The sequence below is a fragment of the Chaetodon auriga genome, chromosome 18, assembly GCF_051107435.1.
Source record: "Chaetodon auriga isolate fChaAug3 chromosome 18, fChaAug3.hap1, whole genome shotgun sequence".
Taxonomy (NCBI): domain Eukaryota; kingdom Metazoa; phylum Chordata; class Actinopteri; order Chaetodontiformes; family Chaetodontidae; genus Chaetodon; species Chaetodon auriga.
This window is the reverse complement of record NC_135091.1, coordinates 6,169,568-6,195,671: the sequence shown is the minus strand read 5'-3', so window position 1 is coordinate 6,195,671 and position 26,104 is coordinate 6,169,568. Positions and strand designations below refer to the sequence as shown.

The 26,104-nt window shown below is 38.7% G+C and overlaps 1 protein-coding gene across 8 annotated transcripts in view; it reads left to right on the top strand.

Annotated features, from left to right (window-relative positions):
* dlgap2b (discs, large (Drosophila) homolog-associated protein 2b) overlaps positions 1 to 26,104 on the top strand; it is a 98,295-nt gene that overhangs the window by 51,097 nt on the left and 21,094 nt on the right. For 5 of the 8 annotated variants that reach the window (XR_013078483.1, XR_013078482.1, XM_076755677.1 and 2 more), the window contains 5 exons: positions 4,945 to 5,162; positions 7,565 to 7,718; positions 9,101 to 9,320; positions 18,133 to 18,177; positions 24,196 to 24,252. Coding sequence is in view for 6 of the 8 variants with exons in the window: in XM_076755677.1 (XP_076611792.1) it covers positions 4,945 to 5,162; positions 7,565 to 7,718; positions 9,101 to 9,320; positions 18,133 to 18,177; positions 24,196 to 24,252 (694 nt within the window). In the remaining 2 variants the exon portion in view is untranslated. Of the gene's footprint in view, positions 1 to 4,944; positions 5,163 to 7,564; positions 7,719 to 9,100; positions 9,321 to 12,854; positions 17,469 to 18,132; positions 18,178 to 24,195; positions 24,253 to 26,104 lie in introns of those variants that run through there. The other 3 variants (XM_076755678.1, XM_076755679.1, XM_076755682.1) reach the window with 3 other exon arrangements.

Genomic DNA, 26,104 nt, shown 5'->3' with positions numbered 1-26,104 from the left:
CATGGTCTTATGAAATCACCCTCTGCAGTGAATACGCTTCACCCCAAGGTTATTTTCACACAAAGTATTCTCAGTGTTTAGTAGTAACTAATGAGGTACACCCTCATTAGTTACTTGCCTTGCTTGTCTAGCTGCCTCATGGGCACAGCTGAACATCTTTCAGGTACAGCATCAAATGAGCACAGAAATAAGGTAAATCTAATGAGGCAGCGCAATGCTTCCGTGAGTGATGGCTGTCTTATTAACCACAGCCCCAGACGATCAATGGTCGTGCATAAGGAGGAAAATGATTCTTTTACTTTATTGCTGTCTTTAAGCCTGATTAATTTAGTTTCCAGACAACTGCTGCATTTTATTCCACCCATGTGGGAGAGGATAAATGTATGCACAGCTGATTAGTGTGCGTGATAATTTTACTGATAGGTCTTTGAAGGAAGACAGAAGCAGGCCAGCTAATTTTCACATTACTTGCCAAGTTAGGCAGGGTTGGGAAGTACTTTCTCATTTTTTAAGCAGATGACACACAAAGATGGTGCCTAATATCATAATACCAGAGAACTGAATAATCATCATTCATTGTCCTACTTTGCTGTTTCATACTGAAATGTAGTGTTTCGGTGCTGAGGCAGTGAGCCATGCTGCCCAAAAGAAGTTCATTTGTTTTGGTTTCAAAGGAGAGTTCTAGTAACATATGGTCTAAAGGCTTCAGAACCCCATTCATCTTGACTACAAATCCGTTTGGGGAAAACATCTGAGTAAAATATACGAGATTAATGATGGTGGAAAGCAATGGCTGCTATTATTAGCATCTCTAAATCTTTCTACGCTTTCCCAATTGCCACCTCCCATTGTGGTGAAATTCATGTTTTCATGTAAGTGCCTTATGCTGTCTAGTCCTTCACCTGTCTGCCCTGCTGAAGCGGGCCATCAAGACAGTGAGGATATTGGGTGTTAAAGGAGAAACCTAGAGTGGGGCAGATGGCAGACCAGAACAGAAAGTGAGAACAGAAGTGATAGAGAAAGCATTACTCTACCTCTGGTTGTTAAAAAAAAAAAAGGCAAGGGGGGTATCAGCCACTCTGCTTTCTGCTGTGAGAACAGTTCAGCGATTGTGGCAGAGAAACAGCAACAGTCTATGATTGGGCAAAGTGAGTAACAGTCAGATCATTAGAGACAGCCCTGCGCCTGAGGCTGTTGTTTCAAGAGCTAAAGCCGCACCATCCACAGGGACAACTGCTACAGCTACACTACACACCGACACTGTGGCGCACTTGGTACATGCCTAATCAATACTGTGCCAGAGCAAGTCGCGTGTGACACATTGCCATCATAAATCGCCATCTTCAGCATCACAAACCTTCACTGTGTCTGTTAAGGGCATTGATTTAAATCCTGAGAAGAATCTGATTTGTCAACATAAATCTCAGTTCAAGCTCTGTAAAACCAGGTCAAGGTGGTCAAAATGTAACCAGAACACTGAAATATGAAAATCAGAAACAATAAAAGTAATTGATTTTTAAGACTTAAACTGGATATACTCTACCTTGATTTCAATCACATGAAAATCTATTTAAAACCTACTGGTTTTCAGTACATGAGCACTTGGTTATGTGTGGACATTTGTAGCAGAATGCCACAGTGTACAGTAATAAGTACACAATCACTTGCAAGATGGTGCTGTGTTAGGTGGCAGCCTGTTGCAGTAGCTCCTTCATCACTATGTTAATCCCGATGCTAAATGTTAAGACCTGTCACTGTTTACAGTTATTAGACATGAAAAGCTATTTATGCTCCATGATGTCATGGCTGTGATTGTATATGTATTTGAATGTTGATGATTTCTGTTGTTTTTATCACAATCTTAGATTTATTTTAAGGCCCAGTATGTCAAAACATATGCTGTGCTCCTTTAGCAGTCAGTCAAAGTTAATTTAAGAGTTCATACGTTTTTTGTATTAGCAGTGATGCTGTGCCATTAATGACAGTGTGCTGATTTAAAAAGTTACAGCCCCAGGCCTCAGGGGTATGATTGGCAGTCTTTGCTGTGCAAGCATAAAACTACACAAACTGCATCACCGCTAAGAGTGTAAGGCAAATTCTATTAATCTTTTCTACAAATCCTTGAATTAAGTATGCCCATGTCTTGATTTGAAATATGAGTGTTATTCTCAAAGGTTGTTTTTACCCATCCAACTGGTTTGATGATCCTGCAGATGTAAAATAGTATTTGAGCGCCTCCTAGAAAAGTGCTGATCAGTCTCACCCGGTACTTCAGATTAATTTTCTTCCAAACCACAAACATGCACTCTATTAAAATTAATGAATGGAAGAGTAGATATGGATGCTATTAAAGTTACATAGTTAACTTTAACATAAGTTAAAATGCTGGCATGCTGCAATTGGTAAAAGTGGAAAAATTTATCAAATGTTGTATGTATTACAAAAATACCACAATGTATCTACATGAAGGATTCACCAATGGATCCAGCCTACTGTAAAGTATTGGTAGTATCTTAAAATACTAAGTTCAAAGAAAGAAACAACTCTCCAGACCACAGAGCAAATGCACCCAACCTAAATAAACCTGTGTTGCCTTTGATTCAGTGCTCCGCTTTGAACAGTCCAAACATCTTGGTTTGTGTTAAAGAAACTAGCATCTGGGTGAAACTTATGCAAACATACCAAAAATATACATATAGCACATAAGCCTTGCCACTAAGGTCCTGCTTTTAACCCACAGCACAATCAGTGTAAATCTGTGTGTAAAATAAATATCCACAGTACATGACCAGTTCTCTCACAGGATGCAGTGCTCCTTGTTATTGCCACCTACTAGTCAAAAGAATACAGATGGGAAAGAGCCTTCACTTACACTCCCACACACTTCCAGGCAGCATCAGGCTAATAAACATTGGCTACCCACTTTTAATGTTTATTCCAGACAAACTACTGTTGCTGCTGTTGGACATTCAAAACCCACAGCTCTTAATGCAGCAGAGGATTTTACAGTGAAAGAACTAGCTGATAAAGGTAATTAGAACAGCAAGTGAGGTGGCTTTGATGAACCGGGGCTAACATGAACCACTGCCACGTGAAAATATTGAAAATTGTAACTTGAATATCTACCAGTGCTCTTTCGTCCTTAAAATGCTCTAAATTAGTTGCAGGATGCACTGCATTTCAATGTTGGCATTTGCTTCATGACCACAAGAATATTAAAGCCAACTTCAAAAAATACATGAAAAAAAAAAAAGGTCAAACAAGTGTGTTTAAAATCAAAAGGGTCCTCTTGCACTTTATTTTTTTCTCAGTTAATATCTCTGTCTTATTTAAATGATGGTGTAATGTTACTTCATGTGTGTTCTAAAAGCTGGAACTTTGTGCCATCATTACACTTCATCTGTTCCCTTCATCACACAACTCAGCCGTTAATAAAAGTCAGAGAAACATAACTGTGAATAATTACATTAAAGGTTCACTGCTTTGCAAAAAAAAAGATTTGTCTTTGGAGACACATTTCTGCTTCAGTTACACAGATATGTCTACCACACGTGATGTATCGTTGATTATTGTATTGCACCATAGAGCAATAAATATATTATGTGATTAAAATGCCTCTTGATGGAGTATTGCTGAAGCACACTTAAAGATAATCATACAGATGAATGGTTGCAAATAGAACTGTAAGAGAACCTTAAATGGAAGCCAGAGAAAAGACCGTCATTCAGCATAAGAGCCAAAGATGCAAATCTAACTCGAAAATGACCCCAAAGCCCATGAATTAAGTTACAGAAAACAACTGTCCAAGTATTCAGGCCATTAAGCCTAAAAACCTCATTCTTCACATTAAACCTGTTGTTACCCTAATGGTGTTTACGACAGACAGAAAATATATGTACATGCTTTGGAGTCTTTTTTAGATTGTGACAGGCTGAATACATTTTACACATTGGACATTCCGAATTTTGACACTCAATTGCAAATGTACATTGTGATTTCAGACACAGCAAAAAGCGAGCCAGCGGCTGAACGTTTCAGCACCATGGAGAGAAACAGACAATTTGCTTGGATGTTTTTCCAAACCATCGACAGAGCACAGTGAAGCAGCTTCTTTGTGGCCCTCCAGGGGCCACATGCAGTAATGACAGGAAGAACAGCAGGCAAACAAGTTCAGAATTAGTCCCCTGTCTGCCTGTGTCATTATTCCTGCCAAGTACACGGATAATGTGTCTGTTTGAATAATAAGTTTTTAGTTCTACAATATTCACCAACAAGCTTCATGTAATTACTGGTAATTAAACTGTAGCGAAAAAAAGCAATGTAAGTACAGTGACAAGTTACTTTGTCATGCTTTACTTGGGATATGCACAGGAGTTATGGCTCTTGTGGACACAGTTACTCCTGTAGTTGTCCAGTTCCACGGTTGCTTTGGTTTAAACAATTTCATCAAAAATATTTAATGTTTTTCATAAGAAGGATAAGTGCCTGTCCATGGCTGCAGATAGGAAGCTAGCTTAACTCCAGCTGAAGGAATCAGGTCCAGCGGGTTTGTCGAAGGTTAAGCATTGAGCTTTAATTTGAGAGCTCAGAAGGGAATGAAACAGAGGTGGAGTTTGAAACCAAGGAGGTGAATCAGCTTAATTTTCTGTTAGGGAAAAACCAGCCTGAGCTTATTTGATTACTTGACTCATACAGTTCTCACACTCTTTTGGCTAATTGGGCCCCATTGTACTTGCAAATAATATCTCTGGTGTAGTTGACTGTACCAGCCTAACATTTTGTCTCTGAGCAGGACATCCCACTGTTACATCTTTACCATGGTTTAACCAGTCAGCACAGACATTGGCTCAAGTAAACAAATAATAATAATAATAAAAAGGTATTATAACCTTATGGCTATGACTGTGTACATAGTATTGAACACACATGTGTTATCTCCCACAGGTGCCCCAGGATGAGTGGAGTGGATACCCAGGTGAGAAGGATGATGAGATCCCGTGTCGGCGGATGCGTAGCAGTAGCTATGTCAAAGCTATGGGGGAGGTGGATGATGAAAGTGGTGACTCCGACACCAGCCCTAAGACCTCCCCACAGAAGGCCATTCGGCCTGATGCTCTTGTCCTCAAATCAGCCATGCAGAGACCCCATTTAGACTCCCAAAGGTAGGCCTGGCTGCCTAGCTCAATATGTCAAAGCTTAAGCTATGTGTTGATTTCATTTTATCCTACTTCATTTCATGAAACCATTAATGGATTATTGTTGCTCAGAGGGTATGCAGAAAATAAGGCAAAAGGATGCAAAGGGACGCATTGCATTTCACACTTGACATTTTAGAAATTTACCTTACATTTACCTGACATTCTCTTCAGTATTTTATTTTCAAGGAATGGGTGATTGCTTTAGTGTCAACAAACAGGTTTTTCTTTTTTATTATCACATGAGCTTAGATTCTGTTACAGTGTGTGTCCTCTCAACTTTGAAGATGCAGTAACTGGACTGTTGGACAGACAGTAGTAAATGGTACATGGACTGTACTACAACATCAGTATAAACGGTGCAGGTTAAGCTTCAGTGTTGCACATTGATGTATGCACTGAATGCACTGGTGAAGGTGTCACGCAAGGCGTTTCTCGAGTGTCAATACAACTGGAAACTTAAGAGAGAAATCACCAGAGCTACAACAATGTTTTCTGAGCCTTTCATCAGCATGCTCACAGTGAGCAATGATAGTGCAAGTCAATACTGCATCAAGACCTTTCTTTTAGTAATGCAAACTACTCCACACACTTCTATCCCTAGTATTAGTATAATTAGTATTTTAGTAAAAGGAATAAATAATAACTTTTGGGAAATAACTGGAGTGTGGATTAAAAAGTTTCATACACACGACTTGCATTTCAACTGCTAACTACATGCTCCTGTAAGTGTCTCTGCAAAAAAAAAACTCTGGTAAAAGCATATTCAGTATGTTAAGTAGGGTTCTGAGAGAGATCAGTGTCGCCTTTTTGTTTCTGTAAATCAGAACCATCTGAGACTCACTGCTCTGACTACATGCTGTCCAAGTAAAACTGCTGTTTGCTGATGCTGCTTTTTGCTCAGCTATCCCTGAGAGATTTGAAGACTTTTTACATTATTTGGTGATTTCAAGTGAAGTTGCTTGGCAACAACATGATTGGATAAGTTTTTTTTATTGTTTCTCACATCATTTATGCATGCTTGGACAAATGTGTTAAGCTTCTATTTAGAGCTGGGCTGTACTTGTTGGCTGTTTTATAAGCACATTATTGGTCAGGCATTCGATCAACAACTGTGATCACTCATGAGATCAGGTAAAGTAGTGCTCTGTTGAATGTTGTAGTACCAATTGGGCTTTTTGTTTGTGACCTTTTTGTCTGCTAGTTCCAATATTTGCCGAACATCTTACACAGGCAGTGTGCCTCATCACAATGTTGTTGACAAGTCTGTAGAAAAACTGTCCCATTAAAACAATGTCAGACTCAAGAGAGCAAGCTTAAATGTGTCTCTGTGTACTGGTTGGGTGAACTGTTGACACGTTGAAAGGCCTACGGTAAGGTTACTGACTGTTTTGTTCAGGTATGCTGTATGACGAGAAGATGTATGAGAGGTTGTTTTGAAGGTTGAAATTTGTGGTGCTGATCACATGTCTAAATCCAGTGTCACAATAAAAACAGCTGGTTTTCAAAATTTCAAACAAATTTGATCTCTTGGGGTGCACTACCTTTTCTGACACAACATCGTAACAAATTTTTTTTTCACAATTTAATTTAGTCCATCTATACTTCACTGCAGCGAGGTGAAAAATTAAACCACTAGAACTCTGAATGGTCTTTTTGTCTCTTTGTGTGGACATGTATCTATTGCCTTGTTACCCAGCACTACCTAATATTCCATTATGTGATATTACTTCACCTGCATATTCCTACTAATTGTTGTCCTACTACTTATTGTCCTCTGTGACTGTTAGTTCAGACAGTGTGATTTTCAGATACAGCCAAAGTTAATGAACCTAGGGGAGTGTCATGCATCCATCATCCCTACTGCCATTCAGTGCTCTGTGCTATTTTTGTTACAATCACCTCAGCAGGGCTCTGATCACTTTTGTCCACAAACAAATCAGCCCTGTTTCTTAGCCTCTGATGGAGAATATAATAATCTTTTATTATTGCAGCTCCTAGCTCTCATTGTTTCTCTAATGAGAACCAGAGACAAGCTGTACACATGCTCTCTAGTTTTGGAATGGAAAACTTGCTGTTTTCTCATAGGACACTTGGAGCTAGACTAGAAGCTTGAAACTCCAGTCATTAAAAATAGCTCAGTGGTGGTCCCAGCAGTTCAGACACTGCCGTGAGGAGATGAGTCATTCAAGTGACTGACACTGATTTCGGATTGAATTCTCAATCATGAATTACCCCAAATAGAAGACGCACCATGTCCATAGATGCTAGCTAGTAGATTTGTTCAGTACGTTGTCTTCCAGTGTTGTTCCATGTGTGGCTTTTGAACTATGCAATCGTATCCATCCCTACCCCCTGTCCTTGTTCAGCCAGGGCTACCACTTGCAAACCACAAGAGATATGCGGCCCCACCCTAGTGTCACGCTGGACCCTGCCGCCTTTCATCCCCCACCCTTCCGCTCTCGCAACCAGAGCTACATGCGTGCCGTCAGCACCCTCAGTCAGGCTAGCTGCGTCAGCCAGGTGAGTCTCAAACACATACATGGTACAGAGGCAACACCTGGAGACACGAATGAGAGCTTATGTTGTGTTGTACATGGTAGCTTTGTGTAGAGAGCATTACAGAGACAGAAAACATTCACAGGTGTCCATATTGGGGGCTGTTTAGTAGGCATAGCCTCTCTAAACTGAAGTCAATAAGCATAACTAATCTGTGCTGTGTTAGACTAGGAATTGATGCTTTAGCCTCTGAATCAGCTCTAGACACAGTTTAATGTTACAGTTTGTTTTTGTAAGTGTTTCTCGATATAGAGAAATATAATTGAGAAACAAAGCTATCAGTTTCACATCAGTGTATTCTGATTTGGCCCTTGGATGTCTGGAATAGGCCACTTATAAACAATTTATCACTCTCCTGTTGGTGTGGCATGCCAACTAATTGGCTAGCTAACAACAAAAGCAGCTGTTTGTTTTGATTAGCTGGAGCTTTTATTTTTTAAACTATAACCAATGTTCAGAAGTAGAGAATAGGGCTGGAGACGAAGCAAGTTCATGTGTAACAGAACATGACAAACCAGACTTTTCAGGTTTTCCCCTTTCCCAAACCCTGCTAAGAATCTATACAGTTGGATCATTTGTGCAAGTCTGTTTTGGGCCTCTGTGGTGGCACAAGACGGGGTTGCTACGGAGAAGTGTCACACAGCAAGAAAGCCTCCATATGTGGAGAGGGAGTAACAAGAGGAGAGATTTTGTCCATAAGAAAGGCTCTACGATCAGCTAACTCCTATGACTGTTAACACAGGCTAATAATAATAATGACAATAGCAGGAATAGCAATAATACAAAATGGTCTTAAATAATAGTGGAACCAAGTTCTCTTTTGTAAAATAATTTAGCGTGTTAAACACTGAAACAAGGATTATGTGGGACAGGAGGGGATGTTACAGCGTAGAACAGAATTGGAGAGATAACTCTGTTTTCGAGCAACATGATTTTGTTGCATGATATTGACATCAACAACTAAATTCATCTTGTGTCAGCTAAAAGAATTCTGAATATTTCTAAGTGACTTGCTAGAGCTACAGATAGAAATGAGACTGCAGTTTTGTCTATTTTCCATGTAGTAACATACAGTACAGCACATCTTTTTCGGGGGGTATTGGGGTATGTGGTGTATGGAATGCTGTATAATACAATCTCAATATTTTTCTGATTTGTTTTTGTTGTCATCTGCCTTTTTTTTCCATCTGATCTTGACATTTATTCAGTTTAAGGTCGGAATTGACAGTGGCATTTCCTTATGCTAACACTCCTTCATATTTGCTGTGCAAAGGGGAAGAATCAAAGTGAGAAAGAGAAAGGAAGAGGAAAAATTAAGGACTGCTATTCCTGTTTTTGTCTCTCAGGTGAGTGAGACTGAGATCAATGGCCAGTTTGAGTCAGTTTGCGAGTCCGTTTTTAGTGAAGTAGAATCCCAGGCCATGGAGGCTTTGGACCTGCCTGGTTCGTTCCGCACTCGAAGCCACAGTTACCTCCGTGCTATTCAGGCTGGTTATTCCCAGGATGACGACTGCTTGCCTTCAATGACATCCTCCACTGTCACTTCAACTCTCAGATCCACAACAGGTAAAACAATCCCCCCCCCAAAAGAGAGAGGGCTTAGACTACATATCCTCATACATCCTATACATACGCACAAACTTGACATACCTACATACAGTGGGGAACCCTTGAGCTTCAGAGATGCCGGGCTGAATGATTCCAGTTATTTTCTTTGGAAGCTATGGTGTGCGTGTGTTTGTTTTTGCCTCTGCATACTCCCGATTGTTCAGATGGACTTGCTTGTGTGTTACTTTGCACGATTCATGCATCATTAGCCAAGCTTCTGGTTGGTCACTTGTGGTGTTGCCAAGCTGTAGACTAAGATAAGGGTGGGAGGGTCACATTAACACTCAGATGGCGGCATACTGTCACGGTACACAATATCACAACACAGCACAGCCACATTACATGGCATGCCTAAGAGGAACAGGCCCTACCCTAAGCATGTTAAACTGTGGTGTTATATATGTGTTGTGAGAAGCGTGTGAGTTACTTAGGGAGGGGTGAAGACCAAAACGAGCCAGGGGTAGGGGAGCGGTAGGTTGTTGACATATTTGTGTTGAGAGGATCCACTGGAAAAGCCTTCTGCCTGTCCTCCCCCTGCTCTGTTGCACCAACACATTGACATATGCCTTGTAACTGACCTTGTAGTTGACCTTATAAAATTAAAAGAAACCTAATCTTGTTACCAATTTAAGGTAAGTCAACAACCTCTAGAGTTTAGAACACGTGCACACACACACACACACACACACACACACACGCTGGTTGCACAAAGGAACTGTCTACTGATTGTGTACTCATTCAGTTTGAGAAGCACAACCTCTGATTATTTGCAGCATTGTTGTATTGTGTTGAATGAAACTCAAGGTGTTTGAGCGGTGGTCTCAGACAAAATAACTAATGAATGGTATGTAAAGTGTAATACAGGACTTTAAGTTTCTTAATGACATGTAGATGACATGTCTTCTTCAGCTTCAAGTTTCCAACTGAGCAAACTTAATTCTATTGGTCATATTTCATTGTTAGCAACAATTTCTATATGACAGTGGATCTAAAATCAACATGTTTTAAATTAGATTTTCTGAAAACAGTGAATTTTGTTTATAGACTCTTGCATATCTATTTGTACTACATGCTGCTTTTTTGATGCAACTATTTGAAGGTTTTGTGCGACACAGTGCAAGCAATAATTCCTTAAAATTAGCATTTCAGGTTCTTTGTGCAAGCAGTCGTCTGTGCAGTAACTCCCTCACTAAGTGCATTTGGTGTTTATCTGCAAGAGTAAAGCTATGAACCCTATTGAAACATTTTTCTTTAATTATGTGCATTTTTAAATAATATGACCTGGATCTTAATTGTTTTTGTACACTTTTCTGTCAATTTAATATTGGAGACATTTGCACTTTTACTCATTTTGTGGGTTTTGTTTTCTTGTGCAATCTGGACTTTTGTTTTTGGAATCCTTTCATCTTTAATTGGGCTTCCATCTACGATTTCTTCAATGTGACAGAAGTACTGACGATAAAAGAGTGTTCTCCAATCCCACTGTCTTATTTGCTGAACTCTATTAATTTAGCTCTCTGCTGCAAATCTGTCCGCTCTATATGGACAAAAACAAGCAGCTGACTGTACAATATATTGTGAAGTTTTATTTTGAAGATTGGCATGATGCATCAATTACATCAGATAAGTTTAAATAGCAACCCAGAACAAGGGTTCCCTGGATGGTGATTAGCTATATACAGTACTGTCACCTCCCTGTCAAGCCATATTGTAAATAACATATCTGTTTTGGTGTACTCTTCGCACTGTTCTCAGGGAACAGTGGCCTTAAAATTAAATAAATTAACTTATCCAGGCTATCTGCGCTAAGAAAAACATTGATTCCTGAAATCATGCTTTTATATTAATATTCAGTACTAGTTTATAACTGAATTCTAAGCAGCTTATGAACCAAAACCCGTGTGAGGCTAGTGGACCCTTGAGTGGGGAAGGGATCCCATGATGCTCCGTAGGGCAGACGAGCAGCAAACCCCTCTCCATTTGACCATCCATCTCTTGAAGGATAACCAGGGGGAAAGAACAACTGGAGGCATCAGTGATGAGTGTTGCAGGTATTTTAATGTTGACACGCATACATATATCTATGTATATGTGTGTTTTTGCACTGCCTTCTCAGTAAAAATAATAGATACGTAGAGTTTATATAGTTGGTAGAAATATATCATTATGCTATCCTAAGTAGCAAACACGGTTCCAAACAACTCACAAAACCTCAGATACTTTGATATCTTCTTAAAACCCTGCTACCCCTGAATATTGATTACAGTGATGAATGTGATGCTGGCTTTTGTGAGTTGTTTACCATGTCTCTATTTTAAGTGTGCTTAGACCATATTGTAAGTGTAAATGTATGAAAGATGTACTTCCCAAACCTTTCCGAATGTTTTCATATCGTAACCATAAAATAGCTCTGAATGTTATCGCATTGCCACTGTCTCCAATCATTTGTGAGAGCAGCCTATGTCTGCTGTACATGTGTAAACTTTATTTTTTCTTTCCATGAAAATCTGACTTCTTTTACAAGGCCACGTGTGGCACAGTCTAACCCTTGCCATTGAGTCTGTCAGCTGTCTTTGACTGTGGGATTGCAGCCTCTCCCTGGTGCAGCCCTGAAGGGGGGAGTGACCCCTCCCCTCCCCGGGTTACTTACTCCACATGGTCTAATCAGCCACCTTGGACCTGATATGTTCAATAGGGTTCATATCTGCTTCTTGGCCCCAGTGGGTTGTGATTCTTCTCCCTTTACATCTTTTCTTTTGCACAAAATGGCACAAATTTCAAGTCACTAAGAAACATTTTGATATGTTTTGAGAAAAGGGTTCTTAGAAAATGGATTCATGATTTAATAATGATTGATGTATTTCATGTTTAATTCCACTCTTTGCTGTGCTGTGCAGTGAAAAGATGGAAAGAAGCCTTGAGATGACTGAGAAGGCAGTGTAAAAACATTGTGAAAGGCCTACAGTATGTGAGTTTAATGACAATCACTATTGTCTTAGCTAAGTTAAGGCACTCAAGATCCTATTTCAAGAAAAGTACTGTATAGTCTGTACTTGCTCTGGCAGGAAATAGCTGTTTTCCTTGTAGCTGACCCTCTCACCTTTTCCTGATCAGCAACTTCCAAAAACAAGTCGTCATGAATTCCACTAACAATATCCTTATATTGATCAAAAATGGATAGATGGTTTCTTCACATTTGTAATTTTATTACACTACTCAGTTACCTCTTGGTTTTGTGCAACTCTAGCACAGACATAGTTTGAACAGCACACCAGTCCATGATTTAACCCTTCTAAAACTTTAGAACCAAATGGGAAATCATTGGGTCTGATGAATAGAATTGACTGATGGAATTACTTGCCACTCACATACTGTATGTTTTCCATAGATATGTGTTTGTTTTTTTAGTTTAGAATCCAAATCAAATCACACTCCAGCTGTTCCTTTCACTTTGAATGTCCTTCTGTTTGCATATTCAAATTTTTCTTCCAGAGGGATATGATGTTGTGGATGGGACCTCTTTACTAAATGACGACATGATAGAGGATGATGACGGTGCTAGCTCCTCTGCCTATGCGGAGCTGGAGAGGCTGGAGAGAGAGACTGCTGCTGCTCGCAGTCAGCACAGTACTAGCTCCACAGTAACAGCCATCTCTGTCCCACCGGCATCCCCGCCTTCATACAGGGTCCCTTCTGCCTCGCCCATATCCACCTCTGAGCCGCCAGTCCCTCAGGCCATTCAGGCCTTTAAAGAGTCCGCTAACATGGTTGCTGCCTTCAACATGCAGTGGAAGGATGAAATCTCAGCAATGCGTTATGAGCTGGCAGAGCTGCGTAGAGATGTCTGCGGGGAACTGAAGACTTTCAACAGCAACTTCTTCAACTTTACTCAGTGCTACAACATGTGGACTTTGTGCCGGGAGCCTTGCAGTGATAGCACCACACAAACAGACGACAGAGTGTCCATAGGAATTCAAGCAGGCTCAAGTTGGTCAGTTCGACAGAACACAGAGGACAAGTCAGTGATGTGTCAACCAGAGCCAGCACCCTTCAGCATTATGGATTTGATGGACCCACCCCGAATTGAGATTATAGAGGGAACCCCTGAGAGCACGCCAGAGGGGTCAGGCAGCCCTGCCAGCCCGCTTCCAATAGAGGACTTCCCATGGGAGATCAACAAAAAGCAAAAGGCCTATAAGCAGCCAGACACAGGTGGCCACACCGGTGGTCACAGAAGCGCCAGTCTAGAACTGTGGAGTAGGAAGTACACAAGTGGGCCCATGTCATACCTGTCTATGTCATTCTAATCATTCCCATTCTACACATACTGTAAAATGAGATGAGGAAGCCAGGGTAAAAACCTGACATTTACCAAGAAAGGCAGGGCAGTGCTGTTGTTATGTAGATGTCCCTTTACTCTATGCAGACACAGTGTCTGTCATCCCTTGAACAGGTTACAATGTTGTTCAAGCAATCTTTTAACAAGTGTCTTGCTTAGCCATGGAATAAAAGAGAACAATTTTGTGATACACCTGAATGCGGTGACAAGAATGTGGGAGAGAATGTGGCTGATGTTCAGATCCTCAAGTGCCAACAAGTGCAGCATCATGTTCCCTCCACCTTCTTAAATACCCAACCTTCAGTTAAAAAGTCAATTGAAGTAAACGTGATCGGAAATCAGAGGGTCATTTAATGATAAAGCTCTAATCAGCCATCGTGAGGTGAGGCATGAGTTGGTCTGTTTCAGCAAATGAATTTGAATAGCTCATGTTCATTCCAGTTTCTCTTTATGTAGAAACATTCTCTTAAGCACCTGATAATACTGAAAAAATACTGTGAATAACTTTATAAACCCTAGTTTTATAATGAATGCATCTAAGATGAATACATTATTTATGAATATATTGATGTATAATTTACTTTTAGTTCTTCTAATCAAAGCATTCCTTTGCCATGGCCTTCATCCTTTGTAGCCAGTTCCAGTTGAAAGGGGCATTCTGAAAATTTCCACCTTACAAATGTTTTCTCAATGGCGAACTGGTGAACCACAGCATAATGTAACTGTAATAACTTAATAAACAGTACATAATGCTGACAACAACTTCTAATAACCCCTATAAAAAATTTGTAAAAGCCTAATCATCTGGAATACTGTGTGGATGACAATGCTTTGTGGACTTAGTCCCTGGCTATAATTGTTTACGTTGAATCATTTGTGATTGACTTGTGAGTCTAACAGCCTGGGGAGAGGAAAACAGTAAGGGGGATTCACAGTGATGAAGTATGAATGTATTGGCTTCAGTTCATTCCTGCACAAACTGCATTCATGTTCAAACTCTGTATATGTATATAAATGTACCATTTTGTATATAGAGAAACTTATATTCAATACTTGTACTGTTTGCAGTTATAGACATGCTGATTTCTGACAGCGCTGAGAGGGGTTATAGTAGTAATTGTGGTTCTAGACCAAACACAGCACTTTTTCCAGTCTTCAAGGTTTGTCTCCATTTACTTCATCATGTTCATCATCCAGCTCTTTGTGCACCTCATAAGGAAGTTGGTAGTTCATACCAGTGTTTCACCTATTGTTTTTCGTGCAGTGGTGACTGGAGGTTTGGTTAAGTGTCTTGCCTATCCGTTCATCATTCTTTCAGAGGAAAAGGTCTAACAAAGATTGAATTGGATATATTGTTTAGTAAATTATGTTGAGAGATTTGGACTAAATTGTACCACATTCACCTTTTTTAAATGCCACATTTCTCTGGTAATGGTGGAATTTTTCATGCTGGGGTGATTCATCACTGCTGAAAGATAACAGAGAAACATTGGTCCCTATAAGTAGACAATCAGAGCCGCTGAGGGCCTCTACCTCTCTGAAATGTCCCCAGAGGTGCAGTATAGTACCACTGAATGTACTTACACCGCCTCACTAGTGATGGCTTACCTGGGCTCCAGTCAAACCCTAATGGGTAGGAGCCCTCAATCATCTGCTATATTTGGCTAACTGCTCATTTTGTCTGTTACTCATAAGAAAATAGTTGCTCATTTGCCACTGGCGTTCCCCTAAACCACTCATCTACTTCACTGTCCCACTGTACCAACATGGCATACCAAAGTTAATACTGAGGCCCATGGAGCTGAGGCCAACAACAAACATCTCCAAGCCTGACAGCACTTATCTATGGACGATCACTGCAGCACAGGACCATGGGAAGCCTGTATGTATCAGACCCCTGACTGAAATGTGAACCTTTCAAAAGGACTTTTAATAAAGGAGAGGCATCATCTCTCACTTTATAAAGAGAGTGGATCTTCTTCCCCCTTTGCACGACCAAAAGACAATACTTGCAGAAAAAGTGGCATTTTGAAAAGATGATATTTATACAAAGGTTGTACTAGAGGTAAGCTCAAAATTAAAGTTGAAGCCACAAAAGAAAAAAAGGCAGACATTTCCTTTTGAAGTTAATGCTGCAGCTCCACCCCACACACCTGTTGCAGTAACACATTAAATCAGAGCTCAAACGCCCAGCTAAATGATCCATTTGCCTCGATAACCTAATACATGTGTTACAAAGGAACACTATAACAAGACATGTTTTGCTGGTAATTTTTCCCAGCAATTCAGAAATTGAGGTTTTGAGTTTTCATACAAGAGTAAACAATGAGTTCATGTGCTTTAATTCAATCATTGCCATTCTCCACTATTTACAATAGAGAATAGGAATTTTTAAAGCTTATAGCCTATTTATTGTTGTTATAAATCGAAACATACGAATTTCGAGTTTTTCATGACCACCGGCCAAAGGCTGGGTTAGCATAAATCATAAATGACTGAGGTGAAAGGCATATGACTGTGACAACATTTAGCCTATAACCATTTTAATATACAGATATATATATCTATATATATACAGATATATATATGTAGTATTTAAAAAAAACTTTGGAAAGGCTTGTATTCATATTTTTTCTTTTTGAATGATTAAGAGGGGATTGCTGTGGCATTCCTTACTTACATCTTTTCCCACTGTTTGGGGAATGCAAACTAATTTAAAGGTGCTGAAGACTGGCCAATCGTGATGTCTCCAATCTACATTCATTCATTCTATGCAAGTCCTTTGTTCTTGGTTGTATTTATATGTCATCTAAATATTTGCAGTTCTAGATATTAGGTGTTTATGTTAAGCCTTCATGTAAGTCATCAATGCCGGGAATGGAATGATGTTCTCAGAAAATATTGGTGGCTCTTAAAAGAAAAAATATATATATTTTATTTCATTATCTGTGCATGAGCCACGGGCCACACTAAAGGTTGTTTTAGTGTTTCCTGCAAAATGGTTGTTTCATTCATATTTCGCCCATTTTAGCTTCTATGTATACTAGAATCAAAGAGTTTGTTGGTGAGATTCTTGAGATTCCTGCTTAGTAGTAGCATCCGTGTGCTTTGTGACATCATATACAAAAGAAATGAACAATCATAAGTGCATCTCCTATTGACAATTGATTTACTGACTACAGCAAAATCAGAAAACAAAGCCTGTGATAATGTAATTGGAAATGCTGTACAAATGCTTAATATTCTTCCAAATTCATATCCAATTCAGCAGAAAATTGGTAATGAATTGATGCCAGGGAACTCACCCATGCTACAGTATAAATAAGTTTAATGTAGTGTTTCATTACTATTTCATCATTTAGCCCAAAGAATTTACCCTTCCCTTAAAACAAGTTGAAATGTAGCAAAAATACAGATATCAATCTAAATATTTTAAAAATATATAGAGTACATGAAAGATGTACATTTAACAGAGACTGAAGAAGAGATAGACAAAGGGTATTTACAATTATTTTTTAACCATGCAACCATATTTTGTGAAATGAAATATATAATTATTTGTAAGAAACTATGAACTGTCTAATATGTTACAGTATGTAGTCAATTACCCCATGAGTTTTTGTTTACGTTTTTGTTGTCATCTAGAGATCTGATGCAACAACTGTGCCAACTCTGTGACGTCCAACTACTAGGACAAGGGTTTTTGGATGGAATCTGATCTCACCTGAACCTGTAACACTGCTTGAATATAAATCCTTTTCTACCCCTATGTTCTCTTCCTGCATTTATTCAAGGTTTCTTGGAGAAAACATGCTACTCTGTTGTGCATCAATCATGTTGCAATTTTCAGGGATCTCAGACTGCATTGCTTAGTGAATACAATTTTGTCAAAGTTCTAAAGCCTTTTTAAAACCATAGCTTAGCCTGCATTTGTTAGCTTATGCTTATTTTGTTCAAAGAATGAAACCAGTATGTGATGCGTTTCTTTTCCTTATTTTTCTTCCCTTTTTTTTGTTTTTCTGTTTTGTTTAGTTGGTTTTTTTTTTTTTTTTTGCTTACTGTGGTGTTTCTTGTGAATTTTCATTTACAACTTTTATTGGCCTTATGTATTTTTCATAAATTGATATAAAACATTGAATTAAAATGTTTATGAAGTTTATGTTTATGGTAATTTAAATGGCAAAATGGGGGTCATAGCTTTACAATGGCATCCAAAGAGGAAACTGACTTTTAGTAATAATAATATTTTTTTCTGTCCATAGTGAGTACACACTTTAACACACCACAAATACACGGCATGGGCCAGGCACAGTGTCTTTTACTTTGACCCTCTCAATGTGCATTGCTTTTCTACTAAGCTATCACCGTTTTGTTTTTGTTTGTTTGTTTGTTTTCTTTTCCTTTTTCTCCTCCCCCCTCCCCCCATTTTAGGCGCCCGTAGCTTAGCTGGGGGGCGTAGAGAGTACGGTAGGTCTGGTAGGGAACCGCTTTATTATCTTTTTTATATGTTGTTAATACAGTTTTTCATACATTTTGTCTGACTCATTAACATTTTCCACTAAAATAAGATATATCATAAGTTGAAAATGCTGTCATACTCACTAAGTATGTATAACGCATTTAAATGTTTTCATCTGTTTGCACATTGAATCCAGTGGAATTTTCAAGATTATGCACTAGTACTGGATAACGAGTTCAAGAAACGGACGAAAATACCGAACAAAACTGTTGACTACATGTTGGCCTTGTGTTAGCACACTGGCATGTTTTGTACAATATTTACACCATTTGAACCGAGTGAGGCACAATAACAACTGTTCCCTTTAAAATCTCTTCTGCACAACTGGAACATATCTTAACTGAGATGTGCAAGAAGCCTTTTACGCAATCCATAAAATTATTAATTTGGTTTGTTTTTATTATTTTTATGTTTTAATATTACAGTTCTGTTCAAATTCATTGATGCGTTGTATTAGTAGTGATTCACCCTCTTGCTTTAACCATTGTATACATTTTCTTTAAGCGAACAGAGGGGAATAAAATCAGCGCACAGTAGTGTGTTTTTATTTTAAATATCCTGGCATGCATCAAGGCAGGTTATGACCAACATAACAGCTTTGTACTACAAACCACCACAAATCAATGCTGCTTTTAGATTATATCAACAACAAGGGTTTCATCCTCAAAGTTGCGTATTTACATTAAGACCTCAGATCTGCTTTCAGTATGTGTGATTTTGACACTGATGGAATTTTTTAATTCAGTTTTTAGTTTTCATGGAATGATATTTACTACCAGTACTCAAACTTGGTGGTGGGTGATTTAGCTTTTATTATTTTAGATTTTTTTAAATTATCACATGAATGTGGTATACTGGAAAGTGTGAAACTATATGTAAAGTAATTCAAAAGTGTAAGTTTTTATGCAGTCTACACACAATACTACATACAGTATTACACTTGTAGTCAAATATATTGGGTATAGGTACAGGTACAGTTGGGTCTGGGAACATACAATTCTCTTATAGACTACATACATACGTGTGGGATAAAATTCTATTTAAAAAGGTCTGTTCATAATGAAGTGTTTATATTTGGTGGCAACGTTTATACCCAGCAAACCCACTTTAATGAGCCTACTAGCATCAGAGCCCATGAATGGTGACATCCAATGCTCTGTCAGTTGTTTTGTCTGTCTAACATCTACTTTGGTTCAACTTCACAATTTAAAAATATTAAAGATTTGTTGAGACTTAGATTACCAAAGGATCCAGTGCCACCATCAGGCCAAAGTTTCCATGTGTACACATGGAATGGGCAGATTTGCTTGACATTTCTACAAGCACACTCCTCAAATGAGATGTTTACATTTTGGACAGATTGTTATTCTGGCACCATACTCAGACCAAAATGTCATCTTTCTGACACAAAACATTTTAACCAAACAGGCACCTAACAAATAAAGTTTGCTCTGTGATTCAATTATTCAAGAGGGCGAACCCTTGTTAAATTTTAATGACAAAGAGCTTTTATAACATAACTACTGGTAAGGCTCTAACAATAGCAAAATGGTCTTTATGTTGTTTGTTTTGTTCAACACTTGTGATTATGGGGTACAATGAACTTCAAAGCTTCTAGGGGCTGCTAGCAGGACTTTTTTTTTTTTTTTTTTTTAACTAATTTAAGGTTTCTTTCTTTATGTGTGAAGGCTGGAGAAGGTTACCTTTTTTGCTGATTTATTTGGAACACTAACCACTACCTCATCACTCAAAGGCAGTGAAAAGAGAGTTTGTTGAAATGATACTTTCAGGCCATTGATTTGTATTGGTTTGTTGTGATATATCATACATAAAAGGTTAATCCACCTTGCATCCATGGGGGCATCACCACTGTATGTATATATGTATGTGGCTATGAACGACATGCTTGTTTTATTATACAGCTCTTAAAAAAAAAAAAAGGCTACACAAACCTACTTTTTAAATTGTGTAAATCCCATGGAATCCACTGGAATTACTGACCTATACACACCCCTAAATCCTGCTAGTCGTCCAATGTCAAATCATCCATTCAATCACTCATCCACTTATCAAACCAACCACTCATCCATCTTTGCAAACCACTAATGTCATATTCAAGCTCAATCCTAGGCCTGAGGAAGTATCTTCACCATGGTTGCGTCAGGTACAGTAACAATGACAGCAAAGAAAAGGAATTAGTCAATGCTCTTTTTTGCAAAGCACTGCAATTTATTTTGCTTGTGGTAATATGTGTATTTATGCTAAAGAGAGGTCATTTAGATGAGCAGGAAAATACAGATTTAGATGGATTTTGTTGAACCGAAAATATTCAAATGAAAAGGTGGTCACTCATTATATTAAGGTACACATATTTAACCATAAAATTCTGGGGGGTAAGGTTATTAAGGGTTGGGCTATTACGATCATAATTCATGTACAACAACTTACTATCAACAACAGTGATTAGGAGGTTACCAAGAGAACACTCTTAGTTAATGGCCTAGCTGGTAGTAGAATATGGTCATGCAGAATAAGGCATAAATAAGTGTTTTATAATAATTAATAAAGAGACAATATGCTATTCATATGCATGCTAATGACCAACTAGTTAAAGTTGATTATGTGTATCTTAATATAAAGTCTTACCAAAAAGGCCATTTTAGACTATTTCAGTATGCAAGTAACATTTGTTTTGCACTTCATCATGGAATGCATCAATGAATAGGCATGTTTTCCTGATGCAGTGTACTATCAACATTAATCACCTAGCGTACACAGTTTTTCTCAGTTATTTTTACATTAAGGATGGTGTGATATAACTACCATTAAATCAGAGACATTAGCTTCATGAAGAAGTTGGAGTAGGCTACATGCCACATTTATGCAATTATGTAAAACAGAAATAATGTAGGGCCCTATGATTTCCACGCTGACATTTTCACGATGCAGAAAACACGGAGGGAACTGATGAATTTGATTTTAAAAAATGTAATCAACTGTAAAACATTGAATATCATGGAAAATGCCACAATGGGGATGCAAATGATAAAAATCAGGCTTTTCCCCTACCATTACAAGTGTTTTTTTCACAGTCAGCCGATTGGAAAAAAAACTTTGCTGCTATCCTTTGGTGTCTCTCTCACACACACACAGCATGCAACCAAGAGCTCATCACTTCAACAAACTCTCAGAAGTGCAACTACAACGGCAGGAAGACTTCTATTGGAAAAAGTTTTGACTGAATGTGAGAATAGCCTCCATCAGGCCCACTTTACCCAATGTGTTCAAGCTACATATGGAGGGTGTCCTGCAGAAGATCTGTTTTATTTAAAAAAAAAAAAATAGTGCAATGTTGCGGTACATCCATTTCATTGATATTAATTCAATGTTGACTCTTTGCTTATTGGATCATTGAAATTTTATCCATCCAGCATACAATTAGACACTCTTGTTAATAACAGAATGTGCTTAAATTATACAGCACAGAATTCAGAAAAATGTGAATGGAAAACAAACTGGAATTTGGAAGAAAATAAACAGATTTAATAGGGCCCAGGCAATCAGTCTAATTTGTTTGTCCATATACACTATGCACTCACTGCTCAGACAGCCAGTACCACAGAGAGTTAAAAGAAAGAGATAATGATTGTATTGCAACTAGATAAAGCTGTCTGCCTTGATTTTAGGGCTTTAGACTACAATGGTTTTGCAATATAATTACTCAGATAAAAGAAATGCATATTTTTCTGTACCCTTGCTAGAATGAAGTGAAGCTAGATCACAACCCATTAAGACTTGAGAGACTTCACAATCATTTTGTTACATCCTCAGCCCCCATGCTCATATACACAGTCATTGCATATCATTACCCCATAATCTACCCTGACCTGAGTAAGAACACCTCACCAGCCTCTTTGTCAGTCTGAGTCCACAACTATGGCAAGAACGGCCTCTGGCACAAATGGAGGGAGGCGGACGGAGAGGAGACGCTGTCAGAACTTTTCTGAAATTTAAGTGTTGACCGCAAAGGAACAAAAGGTTTGAGGGGCCTTGTTGAAAAAGCATGAGAGCGAAGTTCTGTTACATATTCTCTGTACCAAAACGATTATGAAATGGTATTAGGTCACACTTTACATAAAGTCCATGTAAGTGCCATAGTTTTTTATAGTATCTGCATAATCAGTCTGGAATCTCTGCTTCATATGGCAAATAGTGAACATTATAAGTGATTATAATTGAATTTTCCTGTAATTACCCATATCATAATGATATTTTAAGTAGAGCTGTGTACTTGTACTTCATGTAAAGTATGGCTTAAGCTCATGCATCCAAATACAAAGGGACTTAAAGGCAGTAAACAAGTTATAGAAGTAAGTGGGGTGGTAATACCCATTCAGTATAAGATAAGAAAAACGTGACAAGTGAAACTTTATGAAGCTCCACATGCTGCAATACGGCATGAAATGCTTTCCATATACTATACTGTTGCAACACCAGAGTTAGTCTGCAAATAAAAAAGAGAGCAAAATAGACTGCCTTGCTGTTCAGTTGAAAAACATGTTCTCTGTCTGGGTCTCTCGGCACATTTTGTTTGATTTTCTCTGTTTCCCTACTGTCTAAATCTCATTTCTGTTAGCACTACAAAAATGCCACTTTGACAGAGATTGAAATTTTCCACTTCAAGCTCATGTTTGTGGCATTTTCTTACAGTTGTGGAGTGTTTAATTGAATAGTTGATTGTACGGATTGTCTCTGTCTCTTCTTCTAAGTCTTTGTACATGACATTTTTTGTTGGCCTTATGCTCCTAAAATCACAATGTTGTGTGCTTCTCTCAGGAAACACACTCTACTGCCAATAAACCAAGAGCAATATTTCTCTATACTATATATATCCAAAGATCAGAATAAAATATCTTCCCATTTAAAACTATCACTGGAATAATTCAAAATTGGATTTACAACATCCTCAATTTTAAATTTTGACTTGGATTTCATATTTATGTTTCAATGAGTTTCTCCTCTGTGTCTTATATGTACATATGATAAGATGTAGCTGTCTGTTTTTAGACTCAGATGATGCATGCTATTTCATGCTGTACGTTTTATCGCATTAAGTACTTACCAACTGAGCCACGTCTGATGAGTATAGATTGATCTTTAGATCACAATACATATAATAAACATATTAGGGCAATGCATATGGGCAAAATTCCTAACTACCTTGGCAAACATTGATTCGTCAAAGGCCTATATTTTTGAGACAATGCAGTGGATATTGTAGCGGATTTCCATTTTGCTTTCCAGTTTGATCCACTTGGGATCATATTTTGCCACTTGCTTGTTTGTATTGAGGAACTGTTTTTGGTTTAACTGTAAAATGCAATACAACGTTTTTGGACAACATTGGCAGCTGCAACAGAAGCAAAAGGGAACTAATACAAAATCTCGATAAATACATATTCAAACGTAACTGGCAATAACAATCTTGTTATCAGACACTTTAACAGGGTTGAGGCACCTCCTGAAGAATTGCTGCCTCTGAGAATTGCCCATTTGCATTTTGAGACAGAAACACAGCAAATGCTGGATGAGTGTTTCCAAGCAATCAGCACTTCCTCTGATTTTTCTTGTGACGTGGTGAACCAGTGTTTGTTACAGTAGGACTGTAAATGTGACTCACTCATACGAAATTATAGGCCAAAGGCACTTTTTTTTGAAGTGCACTTAGCTCTGCACATTCAGCATTTGGGAAACAAAATTGATGTGAAACATTTGTAACACTGTACATTGAGCATATCTGTGTTTCTCTCTCCAAGACTGGCTAACTCAATAACTGGATAAGCAAAGAGAAAGCATCCTGTACATTTCTAAAAATGATTTGGAGTTAGATGTCGTAGGTAGGTATGATTCAGGTGCAGTAGTGTGTTTGATACCTGCATCTGTCCTTTCTAACTGCTGCTGCTTGGTCCTTGCAGGGATTCAGTTTCGTCTCCCTACTTCGTGCAGTGTGGACCGCGCTCAACCACCTCCAGGTACGGGTCTGTCTCCATTCCTTCTCCTTTCCTCCATACTAGCACTTATCCTCGCAAACTACATTTCAGCTGCAGTCACACATCCATGGGTGCGGCAAAATGGGTCTGGCTGTTTTTGCTGATAAGTAAGAAAGGAAAATAAACACATAAACGCACACAGTTTAATAAGCTAACATTAATTCAAGTTCTGTTTCCACAAATGCTTTTTATTTTTTACATTTCACTTTTTTCGTCTCCATTTTTCAAATATCTATGATGAGAAAATTAAACACTCAGCCTGTATGGGCTTGAAAGGTGGTAGACTTAGGCAGACCAAAGAGTAGCTGTCAACTTGAGTAAGCTAGGCTAGTTGGATACCAACAATAGTCCTTCTAAAAAATTATCCAAACATCCATAAAATCTTCCAAAACATATCAGCAACATTTCTCTGCCCGTTCATATAACCGCAGTTTGTTTCAACAAAGAAACTTTCTGGAGAAAATTTCTCTAATATTACAAATCAGTGCAAGAAAACACACAGCGTCCTCTTGTGGCTAGCAGGTTATCGCGGTTAACGTACTTGTTTGCATTCTTCTGGGTTCTAAGGGTTTCATGGTTACAATTAACTTAAAGCCACGTCAGTTCATCAAAACGTCCATGAAAACTTGGAAAGCCGCCCCACCAACACTTATGCGTCCACTTGGAAGGTTGTTGTGCTCCAGAGTAACAAAACATGTTGTCAGCGATGCTAACCTCCCTGTTAGCATCGTTGCGTTATCAGCAACCGTTGGCCCGACGCAATGACTTGACGTTGGTCGCGCGCGCCACAGAGACGCTGTGTAAATAGCCCGCGTAAATGTCGTTCAAAATATTAATATTTGTAGCATATCAACAGGTAAAACCATTGGAAAGTTTGCTGTTGTACTCACCTGTCTGCGCGAAATCCTCCGAGTCGCGTTCACGCAAAGTCCTGAGGATGCACCGGTTTTCATTCACAACGTGAAAAAACGCCACTCCACCCGCTCCAGAAATTCAAAAATGGCAGCCGTGACAGAGAACTGCCATCAAAATAATCCGTGAGGTCTGTCACGCTCCTCTGAAGGAGTAACGTTAAGTTCCTCGGTAAATGTTGGAGTCACTGCAGGAGCATCGACCGTGACCATCATGTTAGCGTTTGGTATTTACCTCGACCCCAGAGGCACCTGTATGTGACGTAACATCCTGGGTGCGTTTGATTTGGGTCACTCAGGGCACTAGCCGGGTGGCGCATTAACTCTGATTAATTAAGGCACGTGTAAACTTTACTAACCTACGTCAACTGTTGTACATTAATGAGGTACATTAATGGTAATCTTTCCATGATTTCTCCAAAAAAAAATGCACACACATATACTTTGTTACTGTGATGAAAGTAAATGTAGTTCGTTACTTCCAACCCCGAATACTCTTTTTTTATATTATCGATGGTTCTGCCCATCATTTTCCACTGATTCAAATCAGTTCATTGTGTACGAGCAAATCTTGTCTTTTTTTGTCCAGTAACAAATATATAGCTTACTCTTTGTATGTATTGTGCACACTGCTGATTCACTGGGAGTGTTGATGAAGATAGACTTGGCAGCAGAAAGTACCTGGTACCTGATAAACTGTACGCAGGTTAGTTCATTTGTGTTTCGGTGCAAAAGCTCGTCTGCTTCTGAGCTGTCAAAATGCCTGTTTTTAAGGCATGAACCTCACTGTTTACTTTTAATACTGCAAATATATTTAAGCAGAGCAGCAACACAAATTCATAGGATGACATTCGGGTCCATTTAGTCTTGGCTGTGCCTCCAGTGTGTGGGTCTGTTTACTGAACTGCCCGGTGCAGTGGTGC